Source organism: Nicotiana tabacum, chromosome 7 (assembly GCF_000715075.1).
Source record: "Nicotiana tabacum cultivar K326 chromosome 7, ASM71507v2, whole genome shotgun sequence".
NCBI lineage: Eukaryota > Viridiplantae > Streptophyta > Magnoliopsida > Solanales > Solanaceae > Nicotiana > Nicotiana tabacum.
The window spans coordinates 46,353,102-46,376,765 of record NC_134086.1 but is presented as its reverse complement, the minus strand read 5'-3'; the positions used below and the strand labels follow the sequence as shown (position 1 = coordinate 46,376,765).

Here is a 23,664-nt window from a genome sequence, read left to right as displayed (position 1 = left end):
TCGATTTGGGTCGTGACATGTCCTTTCAGTATCTGGCTGGAAATATAGTACTAATCTGCCTATTAGTGTCACAACTAAAATATGGTCGATCAACTAAAGCTGGCAAAATCTATCGAGTCAAAAGTTGCTATTCAATTAGTCGATCAACTAATGACTTCCAATGATAGAAGATGAACATAAAGTAAATGAAGTTACCTACATTGAGGGGGGGGGGATTGGATAAATTTGATTTACCTCACCTACTTACTAGAGATTGGGATCGTTTATATGCATAACCCCATGTGGCAAGAAACCTTTGCTATTAAAAGTAATTAAGTGAAAATTCTCTCAAGTTAGTGTAAATAGGTTTATAATGTAGGATGATTAGGTAAAAATCTCAAAAGCATTTTATCTAATAACTTCTTAGCTTTACCATTTTTCAAATTTCGATTATAACCGATCTCAAGTTCCCATTCATAATTTTTTTTAAAACATCTATATCAAAAGTACAAACTCTAAAAATGCCACTACTACAAATATTTTCCTCTGTCACATATTATATGACTCTATTTTCGCTTTATAAAAAAGCTTCACAGTGTAACAACAATAACAACAATATATCGATGTATCTGTGGAGTATAGTGAGTATGCTATACTAATAAAATCAAATCATAAATAACATAGATAGTAATAGAAATCTATGAATATGAAAATACGAGATTAACGCTACCATTACTAGTACGAGAAGAAAGATGCTCGATTGCCTACTAATCTTACTATGTCCTGCCTAATCGCCTCTTCCAAATACTTCTTCGATCTAACTCTCCTCGTACCCACTATTATCAAACTCTCACACGTACTAAGTGAGGCTTCCACGCAATCATCTCAGCCTCGTTTTAATAAGACAAAAAATACATTTGAGGAGGCGACATTGAACAATTTGTGAGAGTTCAATGGGCAATTTGACCCTTTTCCCAAACTTCCTCTGAAATTTGAAACCAGCTCCAGAGCAAAGACGCATAGACAATACCCTAGCCAAAGGTAACTACCGTACTCCAAATCCAACTATGGTGATGAGCAAAGCTGCAAAACTACCCGAAGAAATCATAATTGACATACTTCCCCTCCTACCTGCAAAGTTCATAGGACAATATAGGTGCGTGTCAAAGCAGTGGTGTAACCTTCTCTCAGACCCACAATTCATCAAATCTCACCAAACAATCCATGCCCATAAAGGAGAAGAGAAACTCATCTATGTCTCTTAGTATCGCGAACTTCAAACTATCACGTTTAACCACAACCCCGAAAATGGAATCGATATGATCTCAAGGACGCTTAATTTGCAGCAGCTGTCAAACAGCTGGGTAAGTGTTGCTGGCTCATGTAATGGCTTGGTCTTGGTGATTAAGAGGGAAGAGGCTAAATATTTGATCAACCCCACTACCTTAGAGTACCATAAAATTCCAAATTTTGATTTGGCTCTTCCTGTGCCAGGTAGCTGTAGCATGTATGGTTTTGGGTACGATACACTTAGCGATGATTATAAGGTGGTAACTCTTTCTTATTATGATTCATTTGATGAAAATGAGCCTGCAATTATGGACACTTTTGTGGATATTTACTCTCTGAAAAAGGGTCTTTGGAAGAGACTTGAGAGTTCTCCTTATGATCATCCACTTAGTGACCGTGCTTCTGGGGTTTTGGTGAATGGGGTTTTGCATTGGTTGGTCTGTAAAACTTCTCAGTATTCATTTGTAATTGCTGCTTTTCATTTGAGTGATGAAAATTCTTGGAGGTAGCAGGACCTACTGGTCTTGGTAGTAATTACTCACTGTGTAATCTTGTGGTTCTTAGAGGATGTCTTTGTATATTCACCGGTATAGGTAAAGACATGGACACAGTTACATGTTGGATGATGAAAGAGTATGGGGTTAAGGAGTCTTGGACCAAATTTACGATTACAGAACCAAATTTAGATAGATCTATGTGTACACTATTGTGTTCAGTGACTGATGATGATGTTCTATTGGATATTGAAGAAGAGTTGGTTGTATACAATATGAAAGAGAATCAACGTAGGGATCTGATGGTTGATGCATCCCCTATTATGTGTGAAGCTCGAACCTTTATGGATAGTCTTGTCTCTCCTTCCTTTGTCGAAGGAAACTGAGGGCTAATCTATTGTTTGATGCGCGAGATGATTCTGTATACAGGTATTACGAGAACATTTTCCGTTGTATTATCCACCTTTATTCTCTTTCTCCATTAGATTATTCAAAAGCGGTTGTATTTCAACAGTACTATCAAGGACGCACCTTTAGCCAAATAAGTTGCCTTTCTAAGGAGTATAGCCAGTTTTTATTTTTTATTTTTCTCAAGCTGCTATCATGTTACAAATATAGTCTATTAACCTCTAGGATGTAGCCTAAAGTGTAAACTACAACATTTCATGGCTTTACATCGGTTTATTGTAATGCTGCATAACACCTTTCATCAATTTGCCGTAACAGGATATTAACTCATATCGACCAATCAAATTTGTTGAATAATTAGTAATCATCTAGATTCTTATATTGATAAATCGAATTCACATTGTTCTGATGCTTGCACAGAAATTAAACTGCTTCCTCTTAGTTCAAGCTGTTTCTTAAAGATTGTTCATCATTCACTGTCTGAGGCCTCCAGAAATTACATTGCGCTTCATCATGTCTTGGTTCATTGTCATTCTGACGTCGTAGAGAATTGAGAATTCAAAGTTTTGTTAATTATTTGAAGTGAAATGTCATTGTAAATTTAGTATCTTACGACGAAAACAATGTGAAAAATTAAGGTCACTTTTGGATAGGGTAACTTTGTTGAGTGTAGTATGTCTTAATTTTCCGCAAGGGATGTGATGGATAGAATATTTGGATGTGAGAATTTCTTATCTTAATGTTGCTTGTATATATCATTTAATTTTTTGTTGCTTTTGGCATTATATTATGCTTCATGTTAGATTATATATTAGGACATATTTGTCTAAAGAAGAGTTGAGTCAAGTCATTGCTTCTTGGTACTGTCATAAATTAAATTACTCTTACCTGATTAAAAAAAAAAAAGAGAATTGAGTCGAGTCATTCATCTCTTTATCCAGGTCTAAGTCCTTTAGAATCTTGGCAATTCATGCTAGAGTGGGTTCAAGACTCAGTTTAGTTGAGCATTTAGCAAACTAGTTATGTTGAGATAAATGCTGAATTCACAGATAGGTTCCAAAAAGTGTTATATGAACAAAAAATCCCACAATATTTGAGGACAGATAACACAAAATATATTACAACTCATGAGCTGAAAGGAAGTACCTTTTTTTCTTTCCTGATAAGGTAAAATTTGTACCAAGCTGGTAGAAAAGAAAACAGAATTCATGCAAAGACCAACCAGACAAGCTGCTACTCTTTTCTTCCTAACAACTCTAGAAAATCCATGTATTGGTCCATGCTAACTAATAGATCGCGTTTCACCAGAAAATCAGATTATGCAACATATATTCTTGACTCTAGAAATATGATATCTATGTCCAACAAAGCTTGTCCTTCAAAAAGCTTTGTTCCTCTCCATCCATAAGGTCCATAAGATGCAAAGTGGGATGGTCTTCCATATCTGCTTCAGCCCTCTGGAAACCCTTTGAGACTGCCAATTTCTAATAATACCCTTACATCTTTAGGCATTGCCCATAAGATACCACGTCTGTTCAGAAAAAGTTCCCAACAGTGTTTAGAGAATTTGCAATGAAGGAATAGATGATCAACTGCTTCCTGATATTCCTCACATAAGTAGCATCTACTGCACAGAGAAAAGCCCCTCTTCTGCAAGTTGCTTTATACATGCTCCCCAGGTTGCAGTCCTTTCTAAACATGCTACCTTAACTGGAGCATTTGTTTTCCAAATCATCTTCCAATGACCTAACTCCTTTAACAGCATGCTGTAACAACTTTTAACTGAGAATAATTTATCTTTACTAGCTGTCCAACTCAAGGAATCCACCCGACTTTGATTAATCTGGACTGAGTTCACCTGCTAGAGTATCTGACAAAAATCTTCTAGTTCCCCATGATTCAAATTTCTTCTAAAACCTATCTGCCACTAAATTAAAAACTTCAAAGGCTGACTGGAACTGCCACTAAAAACATCCAAAACAGAGCTGAAAGCTAGCACTTTCTTAAGATAAAAAACCATATGAAGTTCTTTTCACTTGTCTTTGGAAAGAGGGCCCTCATTTTTGCTCTAGCAATTGGCAATTTTTGATAGAATTTAATCAATCCCACAACTTTGCAGTACTGTAGAACTCCAATTTTTCATTTTAATCTTCCCATTCCTGGTAGCTATAACATGTCTGGTCTAGGCTGTGATTTTGCTGTGATGATTATAAGGCGGTTACTCTTTCCTTTTATTACACTGTTATTGAGCATGAAAATCTGGACACTTTTGTGGATATCTACTCTGCGAGAATGGGTGTATGGAGGAGATCTCAGAGTTTAACTTATGATCATGAAGCTCCTTTGCGCTATTCTGTGATTTTGGTAAATGGTGCTTTGCATTGGTTGACTATAAAAACTCCTAATAATTCATAGATAATTGTTGCTTTTGATTTAATTGATAAGAAATTGTTGGATGTGCCAGCACCTACTACCCTTGATAAAGGTTATTGTGCTTGGATTAAGCTTGTGGGTCTTAGAGGATGTCTTTGTATGTTCACTTGGACTCAAGAAATCAACATTGGTATCTAGACAATGAGAGAGTATCCAGTTAAGGAGTCCTGGACCAGATTTAAGATTACAGGACCTAATATAGATTATGGTATGAGTCTTTGCCGTCCCTTGTGTTTAATGAGTGATGATGATGTTGTATTGGATGTGGATGGAGACAAGTTGATTGTCTACAATGTGAAAGAAGATCAGTGGAGGTATATGATGGTTGATGGAATAACTACTATGTGTGAAGGAACTAAAACTTTCATGGGAAGTCTTGTCTGTCCTACGTTTGACAAGGACATTGATGGTAACTTCATTACTTGATGCAAAATTCTAAAATGATGTTGTATTCAGGTATGAGACAGACATTTTCACGATTTCTCATTCATTTTGGTGTATTTTGTTTAATATGTTTAATTTGGTTCCCATATTTAATTCAATAAAACAAATCCCATAGAGTATCGTGAATGGTAATTCTTTCCTCATAGAGCCTAAGTTGCGTGGACTCTTCATTTGTGGTGTCGCACCGGCGTCGACACGATACCAACACTAGTATTAGTATAGGATACGTATCGGATCCGGTCGATCAACATTGAGCAATTTGACCACATACAGAGAAATTAGAGATAAGATTTGGCAAGTTGATTTCTCAAGACAACATCTACTCTAGATCTCTAGATAGTTACCTATAACTTAGAGAACAAAAGATTGAGTTACTGCACTCTACAAGTTAATGTAAATTTTCCACATAATGTCTCATATTTAGGCATATTTTTGTAGCTCTATTTTTAAATATTGCCAAGTCTTGCACCCGTATCTGTACCTGGATCTGTATCTTAAATTTAGATCACGAACAATCCGACCTCTAGATCCGCACACATATTGGATACCCGCACCCGAGTCCAAGCAACTTAGCATAGAGCTTTGTGATGGTAATTCTTCTATCGTGAAGAAAATATACAATGATTGACTGAATCAATTAAAAAGGGAAATGCTTGGAATTGTAACTTGCTTCAATTCAACATCATAGAATGGTGGCTATTTAAGGAAAAGGAATAGTTCAATTTTGAGCACATGCAGTCTTGAAAAGTAATAGTTTTAGATGTTTTGACTCTTCTTTGAATCACAAGTAACTCATGTAAAATTATTGTTGGCCACTCTATGGATACTGTTTTAAGCAATACCAATGGTAGAACTGTGATCTAGCTGCTCTAGAAACCCAAAAAAAAAAAAAAATTAAAAATTAAGTTGTCTGCCTCCTTGGTTGTATAATTGTCAAGATCTATCACTACAAAGACTCTTACGATAGATAATGGTAGCTGTTTACCTCCTTGATTGTAATTGTTAAAGTCTATCACTACAAAGACTCTTAAGATTTATATTGGGTAAGCCGTTTACCTCCTTGATTGTTAGTTGTCAAGATCTATCACTAAAAAGACTCTTAAGATAGATATCAGGTTTATCACAACTTTAGAAGCTAACCACCCTGCTGGTTAGCGGTTCATCGTATTTTCTATTACTACAAAACTCTCAAGACAGATATCTGTATTAACAATACATTGATAAGAGTAACTAACAATGAAAAAAGGCCTTTAAAGTAAACAGCCTCAGGTTATTGTTCAAGAATCTATGGCATAACAATCCCTATGTTATTATTATACAATCCATATATTGTCAGTTCTGTATAACTAGCCTGTAAGCCTAAGGACCCTTTGGATTCATTGATTCAAGAACATACCCTAGTTTAACAAATCCACTGCAGGATTATCCTAGTAGTTTCTCCTCTAAATCCAACTATATGGCAATGAGCAAAGCTGAAATCGCACCCCAAGAAATTATAACTTACTCACCCGACTGCCTGCAAAGTTCATCTGCCAATATAGGTGCGTGTCAACTGGGTAAGTGTTGCTCTCTCATGTTATGGCTTGGTCTTGGTGGTGAATAACAAAACTATTAATGTTTCAATCAAACCCACAACCTTAAAGCTCCATACGGTTCCAAACTTTCATTTGGCTCTTCCTCTTCCTGTGCCTCGTAACTTAGCCACAACTTTGTAGAAGCTTCCTACTAGGCCAATTGGTCTAAAAATCTTTCAACTCCCTGGCTGCCTTCCTTTTGGGGATAAGAGCAATGTATGTAGCCTTAAAACTCTATTCAAGCTTCTCTTGTTTATGAAATACTGAATCGCCTTCAGAATATCTTCTTTCACAATTGACTAACATTTTTGGAAGAAACCCATGGTGTATCCACCTCGGCCTGGAGCTTTATCGCAGGCACACTGGTTAATGACATCAAGTACTTCCTCATCTTTAAACATTCTCGGGTTTTAGTGTTAACTTTCTAATTTTCTTTTTCTGTAGTGATTTTTGAATTTGGTCCCCATATTTGATTCACTAAAATCATTGCTACTGACTCAGAGTCTTGTGAATGGTAATTTCCTTCCTGAAGAAATCTTTTAATAAGAATTCTTCCTTCCTGAAGAAGATACAGTGATTAATTCATCAGAAAATATACAGTGGTAGGAGGAGAACCATAGATTCCCCGGTTAGGAGGAGCGAGCGGTTGGCTTTGGCAGGTACGAGAAGAGGTAGAGGGCGGCCTAAGAAGAATTGGGGCGAGGTGATCAGGCAAGACATGACGCGTCTTCAGATTTCCGAGGACATGGCTCTTGATAGGAACGCGTGGAGGTCGAGCATTAGGGTTGTAGGCTAGGGGGTAGTGCATAGTTTTTCCCTCTTTGTACCGGGTAGTATGATAGAGCTTTGCCTATGTTTGGTAGCGGTCTATGTTGTGTTCACACTATTTTGTTGTTTTGCATAGGATTGTATTACTGCACTCCCTTTCACTTATTTGGTGTATTTTAAGATATTATTATTACTTCTCTTGCTTCTTTTGTTGTTACAGATCTCTTCTTGCATTTTTTTCCTGATATTATTATCTCTTCTGTTGAGCCGAGGGTCTCCCGGAAACAACCTCTCTACCTTTCCGGGGTAGGGGTAAGTTCTGCGTACATCATACCCTTCCCAGACCCCACTAGTGAGATTTTATTGGGTATGTTGTTGTTGCTGGAAAATATACAATGGTAAACTGTATTACATAAAGTAGTCACGCATGCACATCGTACTTGAATTGGTGTTGATTCAGCATTATTGGATGCTGCTGCTTTAAGGAAGAAAAACAGTTAACTTTGAGCATATGCAGTCTTGAAAGAAAGTTTTAAATGTTTAGGCCCTTCTCTGAATCATAAGCTAATCTGTCAACTTGAATTATTGTCGGTTCATCTTCTGTGCTTTACATTTTTAAGCAATGTGAGGGTAAACTATTATGTAGCTGCTCAAAATTCTGGAAAAGAGTTTATATCATCTATCTCCTTGATTATGAATACCGAGACTCTAAAGATCGAGATTTGGCAGTACTTATCGCTTAAGAAGGTAACTATAGACGGAGCGAATGCTTAATTTATTTGCTACAGTATGAGTGGATTGTTGGTAGTAGTATCCACCTTTGTCATCTTTCTCCTCAAGATTATTCAAAAGCTGCTGTTTTTGGCTTTGTTTAGGACTCTAGGGAAAACTATGCTTGCATTTCTAATTTCTAAGTATCAAAGATGCACCTTTAGCTAAATCATTGGCCTTTTTAATCCAATAAAAGTATTATTTAAACTACAAAAACTCATTGTTACAAGGCAAGGATAATTTAAACCATTGAAGAGAAACTCCCAAATTTGTGAGTCTTCCGTGAACCTTGAACCTGTTCTTCTTTTCCCTCTTTTTGTTTCAGCCTGTCATCAAAGTAACATAAACTTGAGTGAAAAAATTACCTGAGTCTGGCATAAAAAGGGTATAGTCAACTCTTAATCAAACTTATCATATATCGATTTCTTGTAATGCCACATAATACCAAATTGATTTTGTTCTGTTGCTTGCACAGGAATTAATCTGCTTCTGGTGCTTCTATTGATTGGAATGTTGTGTTTGTGCAGAGGCCAGAATCTCTATATACTTTAATCCCAAGGGTGTTACTCTTTCATTATGATGTTGCAACTGTTACAATTTCAAAACTGAAGACAAATCACCATGATAGAACAAGAGTATTCGAGGAAAACCTGCACTTATGATTTGAATATGGTGAAGTACACAAAAGCAGTACTACAGAAAACGTCTCGAGAAAAGTTCCCTTTTGAGAAACCCCCTCATACTTGAGTTTTGTATTGTTGACTGTCTATATCTCAGTTGAGTTTCTCGACATTAGATGAGTAGATGATCTGAGTAAGTATTTGCATACTCATTTGACAAGAGGTGTTCTAATGTTTCCAATCATGTTAAAGCAGCAATATTGTCCTTTGTGTTGCAATATCAAAATTTCTAGCTCTGTTGTATGTTTTATTGCTTATCAGATATAACTGTGCTCTGGCTTTAGTTTCACTGTTCCTTGAGCCGAGAGTCTACCGGAAACAACCTCTCTATCATTGTAAGGTAAGGGTAAGGTCTGCTTATATACTACCCTCCCCAGGCCCCACTTGTGGGATTACACTAGGTTTGTTGTTGCTGTTGTATATAAATGTGCTCGATAGAGCAAAAATGACAAGCAAATTCAAATCAGTGCAAGTCAATAGAATAGTTGCATAGATTGAGATGTGAATGCAAAGCAAATGTCTGGAAAGTTAGCTCTGACTCTTAGCTCTCGTTTTCCCATTTTAACATCTTTACTTGACAAAATGAGTATTTGTAAACATCTCTAGCTGATAATCATCCATACATTTGTTTAGGTAATATAGCTAAAGGGCGTGGATTTCACATTGATATGGCTAAAATAGGGGAAGGATGACGGTCAAAATCGAGACGGAATCGGTGTGGTTTTGGAGTATATTTTTAAATAAAATAAAAATATATGACACTTATTTGATGTGGACGCTAATGTGTTAGGGGCATCTATTACTTCTTATGTCCCCAAAAAAATTATACATCTTGGATATGAGGAGTCAAACGAGTTTCTTTTTTTTATCACAACTTTTTAACATGCCTTTTAAAATTTTGAATTATTTTGACCTGTAATACTTTTTATGTAGTTTCTAACTTTGTAAATTTTATTTCAAAAAATTTAATAATTTAATATCCGGTCAAAATTTAAAAACTTAACTCTCGAAATATATCATTTTCTTTACGACAGATGAAGTAATTCTTATTTGGCAGAAAAAAGATGCAATCAGAAATCGCAGTTCGAACACTCCCAATTTTGGGAGAAATTAAAAAAATAGCCAGATTTACAAGTGATCATTCAAAAATTGCCACAGTTTCAAAAGTAATCAAAATTTAGCCACTTTTCATGTAAAGATAAATCTGAACGAAAACACTGTTCAAAATCCAGAATAATACTCCAGTATAATATACTGGATACCGTTCCAGCATAATATATTGGAGATTGGAGCACCGGCACTCCAATCTCCAGTATATTATACTGGAACTTTTCGCATGTTAGAGTTCCAGCATAATGTGCTGGAAGTTCATACACAGGTGCACCGATATCCAGTATATTATGCTGGAACTTTCCATGTTGCAGCAAAATAGTGGCTATTTTTCAATGACTTTGAAAACAATGGCTATTTTTGAATGACCAGTCCGAAAACTGGCTAGCCCGTGCTATTTTTACTCCAATTTTCGGTAAAAATAGCACGATATAGCCAATTTTCGGATCATTCAAAAATAGCCAGCGTTTACGAAGTAAATGAAAAATAGCCACTATTTTGTTGCAACAGAGACCGGTCTAGCATAATATACTAGAGTTCGGTACACTTGTGTATGAACTCCAGCATATTATGCTGGACCGGTATACTTTGCTGATTCCAGTATAATATACTGGAGACTAGAACAACTGTGCTCCAAACTCCAATATATTATACTTGACAATTATACTTGCTGGAACTCCAATATATTATGCTGGAGTTCTAGTGTACTTATGCTGGAACTTCATCATATTATGCTGGAGTTCCAGCATACTTATCCTGAAACTCCAGTATAATATGCTGGAGTTCAAGCATACTTATGCTGGAACTCCAGTATAATATACTGACGTATTTTTCGGGATTTAAAAAATATTTTCGCTCAAATTTATCTTTACATGAAACGTGGCTAAATTTCGATTACTTTTAAACTATGCATATAAATCTGGCTATTTTTGAATTCCTCCCCAATTTTCTTTGAGGTCAGCCCAGGAGCAGAAAATGCCCTAGTCAAAGAACGCCACTTTAGGTGCTTCTACAGTTTTTCCTCCAAACCCAACTATGGCAAACAGCAATGCTGCTGCAAAAATACTTGAAGAAATCATATATGACATATTTACCCGGCTGCCTGCTAAGTCCATAGGTCATTTTAGGTGTGTATCAAAGCACTGGTGTTCTCTTCTCTCAGACCCAAAGTTCATCAAAATTCACCTCACTCTCCATTCCCACAAACATCTAGTGGATAAGCTCATTGTTGCTAGTCATTTTCTTCATACTATCACCTTTACCCACGACGCCCAAGGTGAAATTGATGTCATATCAAGAAAGCTTGATTTTCAGCAGCTCTCAGACCACTGGTTAAGTGTTGATGGCTCATGTAATGGCTTGGTATTGGCGATTCGTAGGGGAGAGGCTAAATATTTGATCAACCCCACCACCTTAAAGTACCATAAAATTCCAAATTTTGATTTGGCTCTTCCTGTATCAGATAGCTGTAGCATGTATGGTTTTGGGTACGATGTTGTTAATGATGATTATAAGGTGGTTGCTCTTTCTTACTATGATATAGATGAGCCTGATATAGTTGATACTTTTGTGGATATTTACTTTTTGAGAAAGGGTCTTTGGAAGAGACTTGGGAGTTCCCCTTATGATCATTCACTTACTGACCCTGCGTCTGGGGTTTTGGTAAATGGGGCTTTGCATTGGTTGGTTAGTAGAACTTCTAATAATCCATGTGTACTTGTTGCTTTTGATTTAAGTGATGAGACATTCTTGGAGGTACCAGTACCTCCTACGGATTACAATTACTCTTTTTTTGAACTTGTGCCTCTTAGAGGACGTCTTTGTATGTTCACCAGTTTAAGTAAAGACACAATAACAATCTGTTTGATGGAAGACTATGGGGTTAACGTGTCTTGGACCATATTTAGGCAAATTTACATGATTCTCCTTGTACACCATTGTGTTCAATGACTGATGATGATTTTGTAATGGAGGTTGACGAAAAGTTGGTTGTCTACAACATGAAAGAGGATGATTTGTGGGATCTGGGGGTTGATGTTAGTTCTGATATGCATACAGCTCGAACCTTCGTTGAAAGTCTTGTCTGTCCTTCCTTTGGCAATGGAACCGAGGGTTAATATAATGCTTGATGCGCGAAATGGTTGTCTGTACAGGTATTACAAAAACATTTTCACGTTTTCTTATTCATTTTTAGTCTTTATAGAGATTTTTGAATTTGGTCCCCATATTTGATTCAATAAAATGAATGCTACTGGCCCATATAATTTTGTGAATGGCAATTCTTCTATCACGGAGAAAATATACAGTGAAGACTTTATTTGAAAATATGGTGGTTCACAAAATAATCCATCTTTTCTCCGGTTTTTTAGATTTGTAATGAGAAGTATAATGAATAATTTTTACAGTGGGGTCGGGAAAAGGTAGGGTGTATGCAACCTTGCCCTTACCTTTTATGAGGTAAATAAGTTGTTTCCAATAGACCCTTGGCTCAAGAAAACTGTTTTCAAAACAAGTTTGAAAATGCAAGAGTAAAAAGTATAAGATGAAATTATTGAAGAAAAGAAAAATACTGATAGTAAATATAGTAAAGATAACCAAATTAAAAGAAACAACAATAGTAATAAAATTGAATAATAAGATAATAACTGATTAATAATAATACTGATAAGGAGAATAGGGAGCAAATAAGGTGCTCTAAACTAGGACCAAGCTCTCCCGTAGAAAAGAGAGAAATTGCTCGACTATCTACTAACCTTCTATGCTAATCTTCAATGCCTATGCTCTCCTATTTAGGGTTATTGTCCTTGGTGAGCTGAAGATGTATCATGTTCAGTTTAATCATCTTTCCCCAATTCTTGCTCGGTTTACCTCTACCCCTTCTCATTTTTATCCCCTTGTTGACCAAGCAAGGTCGCACGAGAACACCAACGGAACACTCTCTTATTGGTGGCACATATGCTGTCTCGAAAGGAAGTGTTAAATGCTCCGTCTCTTCTCTGAATCATGAGCTAATCTGAGAATAAAGTAACTCATCTTCTGTGCTATACATTTTTAAGCAATGTGAGGGTAAAACTGCTATCTAGCTGCTTTAAATTCCGGAGAAGAAGTTTATATGGTCTATCTCCTTGATTTTGACCCTAAAGACTATAGATCAAGCTGCTACAAAATGAACGTAGTGTTAAATGAGCATATTAGAGTTAAAATTTTAAGTTTTTTATGTTATATTCTCTAGTATTATTTATAAAAACATTATAATATTATCTTAATTCTTAACTATATGAGAATATAACATAAGAATCTTAAAATTTCAACTCTAATATGCTAATTTAACACTATGTCTCCCCAAAACCCCAACGCCCCTGCAAAAATTGGTTTAATTAACTAGAATTAATAGTCGAGGGTAAAGGGCATCATTTCATGGCTTTACATTGGTTTCTTGAACTGCCACATATAACCGTATTGACACTGTTTTGATGCTTGCATAGGAATTAAGTTTCCGCGGACATGTCCTGGTGCACAAGGTAGGGATAAGGTCTGCGTACACACTACCCTCCCCAGATCCTACTATGTGGGATATATGGGGTATGTTGTTGTTGGACCTGTCCTGGTGCTTCTATTGAATGCAATGTTGTGTTTGTGCAGAGGCCTCAATCTCTAAATAATTTTATCTCAAGGGTGTTATTTCTTCAGTATGATGTTATACAATCATTATGATTTCACATCTGAAGAAAGATCACCATGATCGGAGAGTTTTCAAGAGAGACTTACATTTGTGGTTTGTATCTGGTGTAGTACAAGCACTGCAACACCATCCGGAGAAAAGTCCCCTTTTGAGCAAACTTGAAGATTTATTTGTCGAATGCTTATATCTCCGCTAAGTTTCTCAACATTGGAATGATGCATGCTCATTTGACAAGAGGGTTTACATTATGTTTTCCTATCATGTGAAAGCAGCAACATTTTCCTTTATATTGCAGTACCAAAAATTCTAACTTTGTTATGTTTTAGCTTATCAGAAATACCTGTGTCTAATTCTCTTCTTTCTGTTGGTGGAAGATGTTACAAATCACCTATCTCCTGGTGTGCTGTTGCCACTAGAATAGGTAAAATAAGAAGTTTAACATTAAAGAGTTTCCAAATATAAATAGATGGCATTTTTCTTAAGAAACGATAAAGAGAGTCCTATAAAGTAGAACAGATGGAGTATGAGGTTATTTAGGTTTATAAACCCAATATCTAAAGGGTGAAAATCATTTTCGCCCTCCAGTTTTGTGTTAACAATAAAAAATTCTCTTCCAATTTTTGAAAATAGACATTTTCTCCGTCATATCCTACTCAACATCTATTTTGCCTTGCCAAAAACTGGAAGACATGATAGGCAGCCGACGACATGGCCCTGCTTAACTTATACATTGGGGTTGAAAACCGTATCAAACTGAAATGTTAAACCAAATCGATTAAAAATTCGATTAGGAATTGATTTGATTTGGTTTGGTATTGAATACAAAAATTTGAACCAAACCGACATATAAATATATAATTTTTATATATACTTTTAAGACTTTTTATAGAATTTTCTTTAAAAAATATCTAGAAATATTTGTGATTCTCTTATGGGATGTAATATTTAGTTAAATATGAAGTGCTCCATATTTATTAACTTTAAATAATGGGTTATATGATCACTTTCTTATCAAGTGTTAGTGAAATGCGTCAATCTCTTTGTTCTTCCATATTCATATGTCAAGATCTATTAAATCACCTTGTTGTCTTGTTCTTATTCTGCTTTTATATGGCTTTTTGGTACTGTTCCTTCTTGTCTATATTTTCATTAATGTGGTGCTTATGCTTTCCTAACATCCTCTCTATCCTCACAAGGTAGGGGTAAGGTATTCGTACACACTACTCTTCCCAGACCCCACAGTGTGAGATATTACTGGGTATGTTGTTGTTGTTGTTGTTGTTGTTGTTGTTGTAAGATCTATTAAGTTCTTATATCTTTTTCGAATTTGAAATGGTATTTCGAAAATTTAAAATTAAATAGAACATATCATTTTATAGATTCATATTTATTTTTATGTTTAATTATTAAATTCGATTAACCTTGAAAGTGTACATCAACGTAAAATTGTTGTTAGACGACTAAGAAATAACTATCATGTATTACTAAGAAAATTTTTCCATAAGAATATTTTAATAGATCATATATTTGTCAACTTTTTCAATTTTTACTAAACATTTATTTATAAAAATTTAACAAAGTAAGATTGAATAATATTCATATAACAAAATACCCGAAAAAATACGATAAAACCGAAACAATCCAAACTGATATAGTTGGTTTGGTTTGGTTTTGATAAAAATCGAACCAACTCGGTCCATGTACACTCCGACATATACATAATTGAACACATATTGAAAGATGTTGATAAAATGACACCTCCGAGTAGTGGGTACCTCGTAGGACCTTGACCCTATGGGGCAACTTATTGAGGCTAACGGAAAAATCTGTAGATAAAATATTTGATGAGAAAGAAAATTGGTCCATTTTCAAAACTACAAGCAAACTCTCTGTCAGGTGTATCTACCTTACCTTAACTTGTTAGAGTCAATTTGGAACATAAAGGAATGAGTTCAACAAGAAAAGGCCACTTGATTTCAATATAACAAAGTTGTGAAAGTCTTTTGTTGTATTTTTATTTTTAATATCCTACTTAGTCTTTCAATGAGTATGCCTTGGCATCGTGTTTTATACCGTTGTATTAATGATCCTGGTCGGTTAATTTATGTTCATATAATGCGTGATTCTCTGATTGTTGATCGAGCCGATTCGATGACTTTATATGAATTAGCGATTTTGATTTTTGATACTTTTGATCTTATTCTTGATCCAATGTGGAGACAAGGTAGCGTACATGCATAGTAGCTAGTCAGTGGGGGTTAAGAGAGTGCTTTGTTAGTGTTCTCGGTCTTAGAGCAACCTTATTTGATCAACATCGGGATATAAAACGAGCAAGTTCTCGTCCCATATACTAAGTCTAACTACTCCATGTAATTTGGCTCAATCTCTCAGTACCATCACCACCACCAGAACCTGAGCCCGACACACATAGAAGGATTTAAATATAATGTATTTTCTATATCCATAGACTAGTTTATCATTTACAAGTGATGAATACGAAGAGAATTGATCTAGGAAAACATGTCAATATGACGTATAATCAATGTTTGCCGTAATATTTCCATTGACTGTTACTGAGTACAAATGATGAACTTCTGTACTTTGAGATTACTCAAATTTTACCATCTCATCCATAAAAGAAAAATGTATTTTTATTCAATTCTTCTTCAACTATTTTTAAATAAAATAAAAATATTTGAGTGACAACTTTAAAAATGGGGACAACTAAAAGCGTCAATTTAGATATTTGACCTTTCCTAAAATTTAAAAGCAAATGTACCCTTGCAATCACAAATCGAGTGTCTAACACTTATATACTTTCTTTGAAGTAGGAGTGAGCATAGTTTGGGCAAATAAGAAATTCAAATTGAAATCTGATTTTTTTGAATTTTTGAATTGCGGATTGGATTTCGAATTAGATGTTGGATTTGGTACTTTAAATTTTTGGATATTAGAAAATTAGAATTTTTTATACTTTATTTAGTTCATTATCCATATACAAATAATAATAAGTTCGATATCCTACCCATTATAAATTATCTCATATTCAATATTAATTACTAAGTTACTCGCAGAATATTTTCTATTTGGACATGATTTTACTTTTGCTATTTCTTATCGGCCTTATTAATGTCTCTGTTGTATTTTCTTGATGATGATTTAATTATTCGAATACTTTATTTAAATAATTATAGTGAGAATGACGAACTTTGTAATTTAACATGGCAAAATACCTTAAACCACCCCTAAACTTGGCTCAGATTATTAGTATCCTCCATGAACTATGCCCGGTCTTAATTACCCCCCTCAACTTGGCCTTTTGAGGGTAATTACCTCCCTAAACGCTGATGTGGCAAAAAGTGTAGGTGCACTCGCCTGCCACGTGGATTTTTCTGTCTATGTGACATTTTTTTTAAAAATAAAATGTTTTTTACCCTTTAAGAATATTACTTTTTTAGATAATTTTTTTCGAATAAAATTTATAATAAAACTTGGATATAACTACATAATTTATGCTAAATATTTTTATTTGTCCAAAAATAATAAAGTTTTAGTTAATCTTTTTTTGAATTTGACCTGAAAATAAAGATTTATATAATTGAAATAAATAGTCAAGGCATCTAAAAAAGTTATAAAAAATACACAATTGAAATAAATAGTCATTGCATCAAAAGAAGAAATAAAAAGAGTGTAGAATTGCACTTGTAATCTTCAATTATACACTCGTTTTATTTCCTCTTTTGATGCAATGACTATTTATTTCAACTGTGTATTTTTACTTTTATAGGTAAAATCTGTAAAAAAAAAAAGTAAAATAAAATTAGAGCACAGTAATTTAGAGCTATATAAAAATTTATAGCCAAAATAATTAATTTCAAACTATGTATTTTTTATAACTTTAAAGATGCCTTAACTATTTATTTCAATTGTATAAATCTTTATTTTCAGGTTAACTTCGAAAAAAGATTAACTGAAACTTTATTATTTTTGGCCAAATAAAAATATTTAGCCTAAATAATGTAGTTATATCCAAGTTTTATTATAAATTGTATTCGAAAATTTTTATCTAAAAAGTAATATTCTTAAAAAGTAAAAAACTAATTTTTCTTCAAAAAAATGCCACATAGGTAGAAAAATCTACATGGCAGGTGAGTGCACACACATTTTTTGCCACATTAGCGTCTAGGGGGTAATGACTCTCAAAAGGCCAAGTTGAGAGGGTAATTAAGACTAAGCATAGTTCGGGGATGCTACTAATAATCTGAGCCAAGTTTAGGGGTGATTTAAGGTATTTCGCCATTTAACATAAATGCTTTCTTTGGATATTAATTTTTATGACAAGAAGAAGTATATCAATTTATAGGTGCAAAACCAAAAATCCAAAATATTCAAATCAATTAATTCAAAACCGAATTTAAAAAATCAGATCATTTAGATTGAATATTATATTGTCAATATCTAAACGGAAATTTTTATATCTTACTCGAACTGCCCGCCCACCCCTACTTTGAAGTTTAGCAAAAGCATTTAGTTAAAACCCTAATCCGCACTTCAGAGACTCCGTAGTTTCTCCTCCAAATTCACCTAACTATGGCAAGGAACAACGCTGCAAAAATACCTGAAGAAATCATATTTGACATACTATTGTGGCTGCCTGCAAAGTTCATAGGCCAATTTAGGTGCGTGTCAAAGCAATGGCGCAAATTTCTCTCAGACCCACAATTCATTAAAGCTCACCTTGCTCTCCATTCCCACAAACATGAAGAAGATAAGCTCATTGTTGTTGATTGTTCTCTTCTCACTATCACCTTTACCCACAATCCCAAAGATGATTTTGATGCCATATCAAGAAAGCTTGATTTCAGCAACTCTCAAACAATTGGGTAAGTGTTGATGGCTCATGTAATGGCTTGGCCTTGGCGATTAATAGGGAAGGTGTGAAATATTTGATCAACCCCACTACCTTAAAGTACCATAAAATTCCAAATTTTCATTTGGCTCTTCCTGTGCCGGGTAGTTTTAGCATGTACGGTTTAGGGTACGATGTCATTAGTGATGATTATAAGGTGGTTACGATTTTTTATTATAATGATGTGGATGAGACTGTTATAGTTGACACTTTTGTGGATATTTACTCTGTGAGAAAGGGTCTTTGGACGAGACTTGAGATTTCTCGTTATGATCATTCAGTAACTGACCTTGCTTCTGGGGTTTTGGTAAATGGGGCTTTTCATTGGTTGGCTAGTAGTAAAACTTCTGATGAGTCATGTGTAATTGCTGCTTTTCATTTAAGTGATGAGAAATTCTTGGAGGTGCCAGTACCTTCTATGGATTACAATTACTCTTTGTTTGAACTTGTGGCTCTTCGAGGGCGTCTTTGCATGTTCACCAATTTAACTGTAGACACAATCACGATCTGTTTGATGGAAGACTATGGGGTTAAGGAGTCTTGGACCATATTTAGGCTTATGGCACCGAGTTTACATGATTATTTTTGGACACCATTGTGTTCAATGACTGATGATGATATTGTAATGGATGTCGAAGAAAAGTTGGTTCTCTACAATATGAAAGAGAATGAGTTGTGGGATCTGATAGTTGATGTAAGTCCTTCTTTGTATAAAACTCGAACCTTCATAGAAAGTCTTGTCTGTCCTTCCTTTGGCAATGGAACCGAGGGTCAATATAATGCTTGATGCGCGAAATGATTGTCTGGATAATGCTTGTCTGTATCCAGGTATTACAAAGACATTTTCACGTTTTCTTGTTCATTTTTTATAATCTTTAGTGTGATTTTTGAATTTGGTCCCCTATATATGATTCGGTAAAATGAATGCTACTTGCCCGTAGAGTTTTCTGTATGAAAATCCTTCCTTCCTGGAGAAAATATACAGTGATTACTTTATCTGAAAATATACAGTGGTTCGCAAAATAATACTTGTTTTCCAGTTTATTAGATTTGTAATGTGAAGTATAAGAAGAGTAATTTAACTTTGAGCATATGCTGTCTTTAAAGGAAGTGTTAAATGTTTCATCTCTTCTCTAAATCATGAGCTAATCTGAGAATAAAGTAACTCATCTAGAATTATTTTTGGCTCATCTTCTGTGCTTTACATTTTAAAGCAATGTGAGGGTAAAACTGCTATCTAGCTGCTTTAAATTCTGGAGAAGAAGTTTATATTGTCTATCTCCTTGATTTAGACTCTAAAGACTTTATAGATCAGGATTTGGTATTACTTATCGTATAAGAAGTTTAGAAAGCGAATACTTGCTGAATTCTTGATGCAGAAATATGCTGTTAATTTCAGGTTTTAACTTATTTGCCGATGAGAGGGGTTGCTCAGATGGTCAGCACTCACCACCTACAATCCCAGGGTTGTGGGTTCGAGTCACCAAAAGAGCAATAGCTCCAACAAAAAGGGATCAACGGGGAATCAAAGGGGAGGGAAAAAATATTTGCTAATTATCCACCTTTCTCCTCTTTCTCCTGTAGATTATTCAAAAGCCGCTGTATTTGCTTTGTCTAGAGAAACTATGCTTGCCGTTCTGATAAGTAACTATTTCTGCAGTAGTATCAATGATACATCTTTGTCCTCTTTCTCAAGCTGCTATCATGTTACGAAACATAGTGTATGAACCTGTAGCCTGAAGAATCCCCCTGCCCTCTCCCAACTCCCCTGAAAATTTTGGTTTAATTAATTAGAATTAATAGTCGAGGGAAAGGGCAGCATTTCATGGCTTTACATCGGTTTCTTGTTATGCCACATACAATTGCACCGTTCATATGCTTGCATAGGAACAAAATTTGTTTCGACAGAAGACTTGCATTTATTGTTTGTATATGGTGAAGTACATAGAAGCAGTACTGTAGCGTCGGCAGGAGAAAAGTCCCCTTTTTAGCAAACCCTCATATTTGAGATTATTTGTTGATGTGAAAGTAGCAATATTGCCCTTTGTATTGCAGTACCAAAAGTTGTATTTTTGCTATGTTTTAGTTTATTAGAAAGAACTGTCTAATTCTCTTCTTTCTGTTGTTGGCTGGAAAATGTTACAGATCACTAGAACAGGGTAGAAACTTAACATGCAATTGGCTACCTTGAATCTTGGATAGTACTAGATGACAATGGCTAGCATTTAAGTTAGATTATATGATGGAACGATAGCACAGAAGTAATAGATTTTATAAAAGAAAAAGAAAACATTGATGTTACCAGCTTAATATGACAAGACATTATGCTTCCACTTCAAATAATTTATATATTTTTTCATTAATTGACACCTCAAAATAATACACCTATAGAGCACTTAAAATATGTAACCACCTTCTAGGAAGGGTGTTAACATCTTTCAAGCCTCCAACAGAACATACTAGCTACAAAATTTCGGATCAATGGGTTTTGTGGCTCTTTACAAATTTGTTTTTAGTTTTATGACCCTACATCTTTCTTTACACATTGAAGATTTACTTTTACACATAAGAGATATGTCTTTTATAGGTAAGAGATCTAAAACGGTCGTTTTCTTAAATTATAAATTGTAAAGGGGCATAATGTACAAATAGAACCAAAAATTTCTGAATCGAAAAATTACTCCTATAAGCTTTCTTTGAATACTTCAAATGATCTATCCTTTCTTTGATCTCCTGTTGAATCTGTGTTATAACTAACTCTGTATTAACAGTTGTCTCCTTAAACTGTTTCCAGTTTCTTGCTTTCCAAGTGTGGGATATGGATGTGCCTCAGAAAGCAGCTCAATTCAGACCTATTGCAGGTTGTGATGTTATCTATAAATACATTTCCAAGATGATTTGTAAGAGATTGAGGAAAGCACAATTGTTCCAATAGTAGCAGAGAACCAGGCAGCTTTTGTAGAGGCGAGACACTGGTGCATAATGTTATGATTTGCCGTGATCTGCTAAGACACCTCACCCGATCTAAATAGACCTAAGAAAGGCCTCTAACATAGTCAGCTGGGAGTTTATTGAGGAAGCTCTGAGAGGATATGGTTTCCCAGAGTCTTCTATTCAGTTGGTAATGACCTGCATCGCATCTACAAAGTTCATAGTTAAGGTGAATAGGTGTATTTTGTTGCATAGGTGTATTATTTGTTGCAAAATAGAAATAGTTTACTGCTAATTTATTGCAAAAGAGCTTGTTCAACACCAGATTTAAAAGCATGGCCCAGATTTATCTCCATTTTTTGGACAAAATACTAGTTTCAGCTGTGTCTTGGATAGCTAGAAAAGCAAGGATATAATTAATGAGGTTTCATGGCAGATCTTTGTTTCATTTATATAGTGATGTTGTTTAATTGAACATAAAGTTTAAGAAATAAATGGGAGCAGGATAGTAGCGCACTTAATGATATAGAGTATGTAGTTTAAAGGTAGAAATTTCATGGGATTACCTATTTGCACAGTACTGTCATGAAATTTCATGGGATTACCTATTTGCACAGTACTGTCATGAAATTTCATGGGATTACCCATAGCTATTTAGATGCATGTTTCATTCCTTAATTTCCTTTCACTGAACAAAAACGATATCAAATAAAATTAACTGATTTCAAGCCTTTTCAAAATGCTGGTGTTCTATATGATCATCATAAAGCTCAACTCATTAGATACTATAGAAGTTCAATGAACACCGTGCTGAATTTCTCTATCATTTTCTTCTCCGTCACATTGGCCAATATATGATGCACTTACTCATACGCACAACGTGATTGCCCTCCGACCTACAATTTTTTTTTTAAATATATATATTAGCACATACCTAACACATAGACCTTTCTTTACATAATGTGAAGTGCAATCAAATTGGAAAGAGTAAACTATGCAATAAGCCGATTTAACTTATATATGCATAAAGTTTAAAAAACTTATACACTATCAGGTTATTTAAAAGACAGAAATAACTATTATATATTATGTGTAAGTTGAAAATCCAAAATAAAAAGGTGAGTATCATGTACAATAGATTAAACTTTGGAAAAAGGCCATTATTGCCCCAGTACTATTGTAAATAGTACACGTTTGTCCTCCGTTTTACTTTACGTCCAAAACCCATCCTACCGTTAACAAAGTTAATGTAATTGCCCCTAACCCTAACGGATGGTCAATGTGACAGCTAACCCACTCCATTTTTCTAAGTCAGCTGCCAAGTCAGCTTTCCATTAAGTTGAAAGCCCCAAAACCTAACAGATTCTTCTTCTCCCAAATTAGATTGACCAAATTTCACTCCTAAAATTTTGACCCGTAACCCAACGTCTTCTTCTTCTCCCCCAAAAGACACTCCATTGCGGAGAACTTAGGGTTCGACTGAAATCTTCCCAAAATTTCTCTTTTCTTCATTCTCGTCGTAGCTTTGGTTGATAAATGTTACAAGGCAGCCGTTCCTCACAGATTAGGTGTCGCTGTGGCATTATAACCAACCACTTCACTTCGTCTACTCCATATAACCCTGGAAGAAAATCTATAAATGTCCGAGGCCTAAGGTTGTTTAATTTCAATTTTCTTATTTTTTTTAAGTTTAGTGTAATTATGAAATCTACAGGTTTAGAGTTTTATAATGATTAGCTAAATGTTCTTTTTGAATTATGTTTGACAACCTAGTTCATGTAGGTTTTGGAAATGGGAAGATAAAATCTTCCCGCAAAGTGATTGGACTAATATTAAAGATGTAACATCGTCAATGGATGAGGTTAAGATGCAAAGGGACAAATTGAAGGAAGAAGTAATTTCCATGAAGGCTATACACCAATATGAAGTGAATAAAGTCATCAAGTTTGAAGATAAACTTGCAAAGACAAGGATGCTGCTTATGATTTCTTGAGGACTATTTCTTGTTTTTTTTGCAGCCTCGATGATGAAGTGATTTTTTTGCAAAGACAAGATTGCTGATTTTGAGTTATATATGTGTAGCTAACTTTTAGGTCAATTAAGCCATGTTGTAGTAGTATTTGTTGCTTTCCAGCCATGTTCTGCATATTTGATGATGTTGGTGCAGTAGTATTTGTTGCTTTCCCTTAGT

The 23,664-nt window shown here is 34.9% G+C and overlaps 1 protein-coding gene and 2 long non-coding RNA genes across 6 annotated transcripts; all 3 read left to right on the top strand.

The window, feature by feature from the left end:
- The first annotated feature begins 229 nt into the window (after nt 1–229).
- Nucleotides 230–9,089, top strand: LOC107773421 (uncharacterized). The gene is made up of 2 exons (XR_001645296.2): nt 230–2,192; nt 8,689–9,089. It is a non-coding gene; the product is annotated as an uncharacterized LOC107773421 (long non-coding RNA).
- A 1,751-nt stretch (nt 9,090–10,840) lies between these two features.
- Nucleotides 10,841–13,987, top strand: LOC107773429 (F-box/kelch-repeat protein At3g06240). Of its 4 annotated transcripts, XM_075257189.1 has the most exons (3): nt 10,841–12,104; nt 13,437–13,472; nt 13,594–13,987. In XM_075257189.1, exon 1 carries the CDS (start codon nt 10,987–10,989, stop codon nt 11,899–11,901), a length of 915 nt encoding a protein of 304 aa, XP_075113290.1. In that variant the 5' UTR covers nt 10,841–10,986; the 3' UTR covers nt 11,902–12,104; nt 13,437–13,472; nt 13,594–13,987. The 4 variants fall into 4 exon arrangements, with proteins under 4 accessions (XP_075113290.1, XP_016448342.1, XP_016448339.1 ...); XM_016592856.2 differs by lacking the exon at nt 13,437–13,472; XM_016592853.2 differs by having other exon boundaries at nt 13,437–13,987.
- A 4,141-nt stretch (nt 13,988–18,128) lies between these two features.
- Nucleotides 18,129–21,828, top strand: LOC107773444 (uncharacterized). Its single transcript, XR_001645303.2, has 2 exons — nt 18,129–19,370; nt 19,942–21,828. It is a non-coding gene; the product is annotated as an uncharacterized LOC107773444 (long non-coding RNA).
- Nucleotides 21,829–23,664: the final 1,836 nt, after the last annotated feature.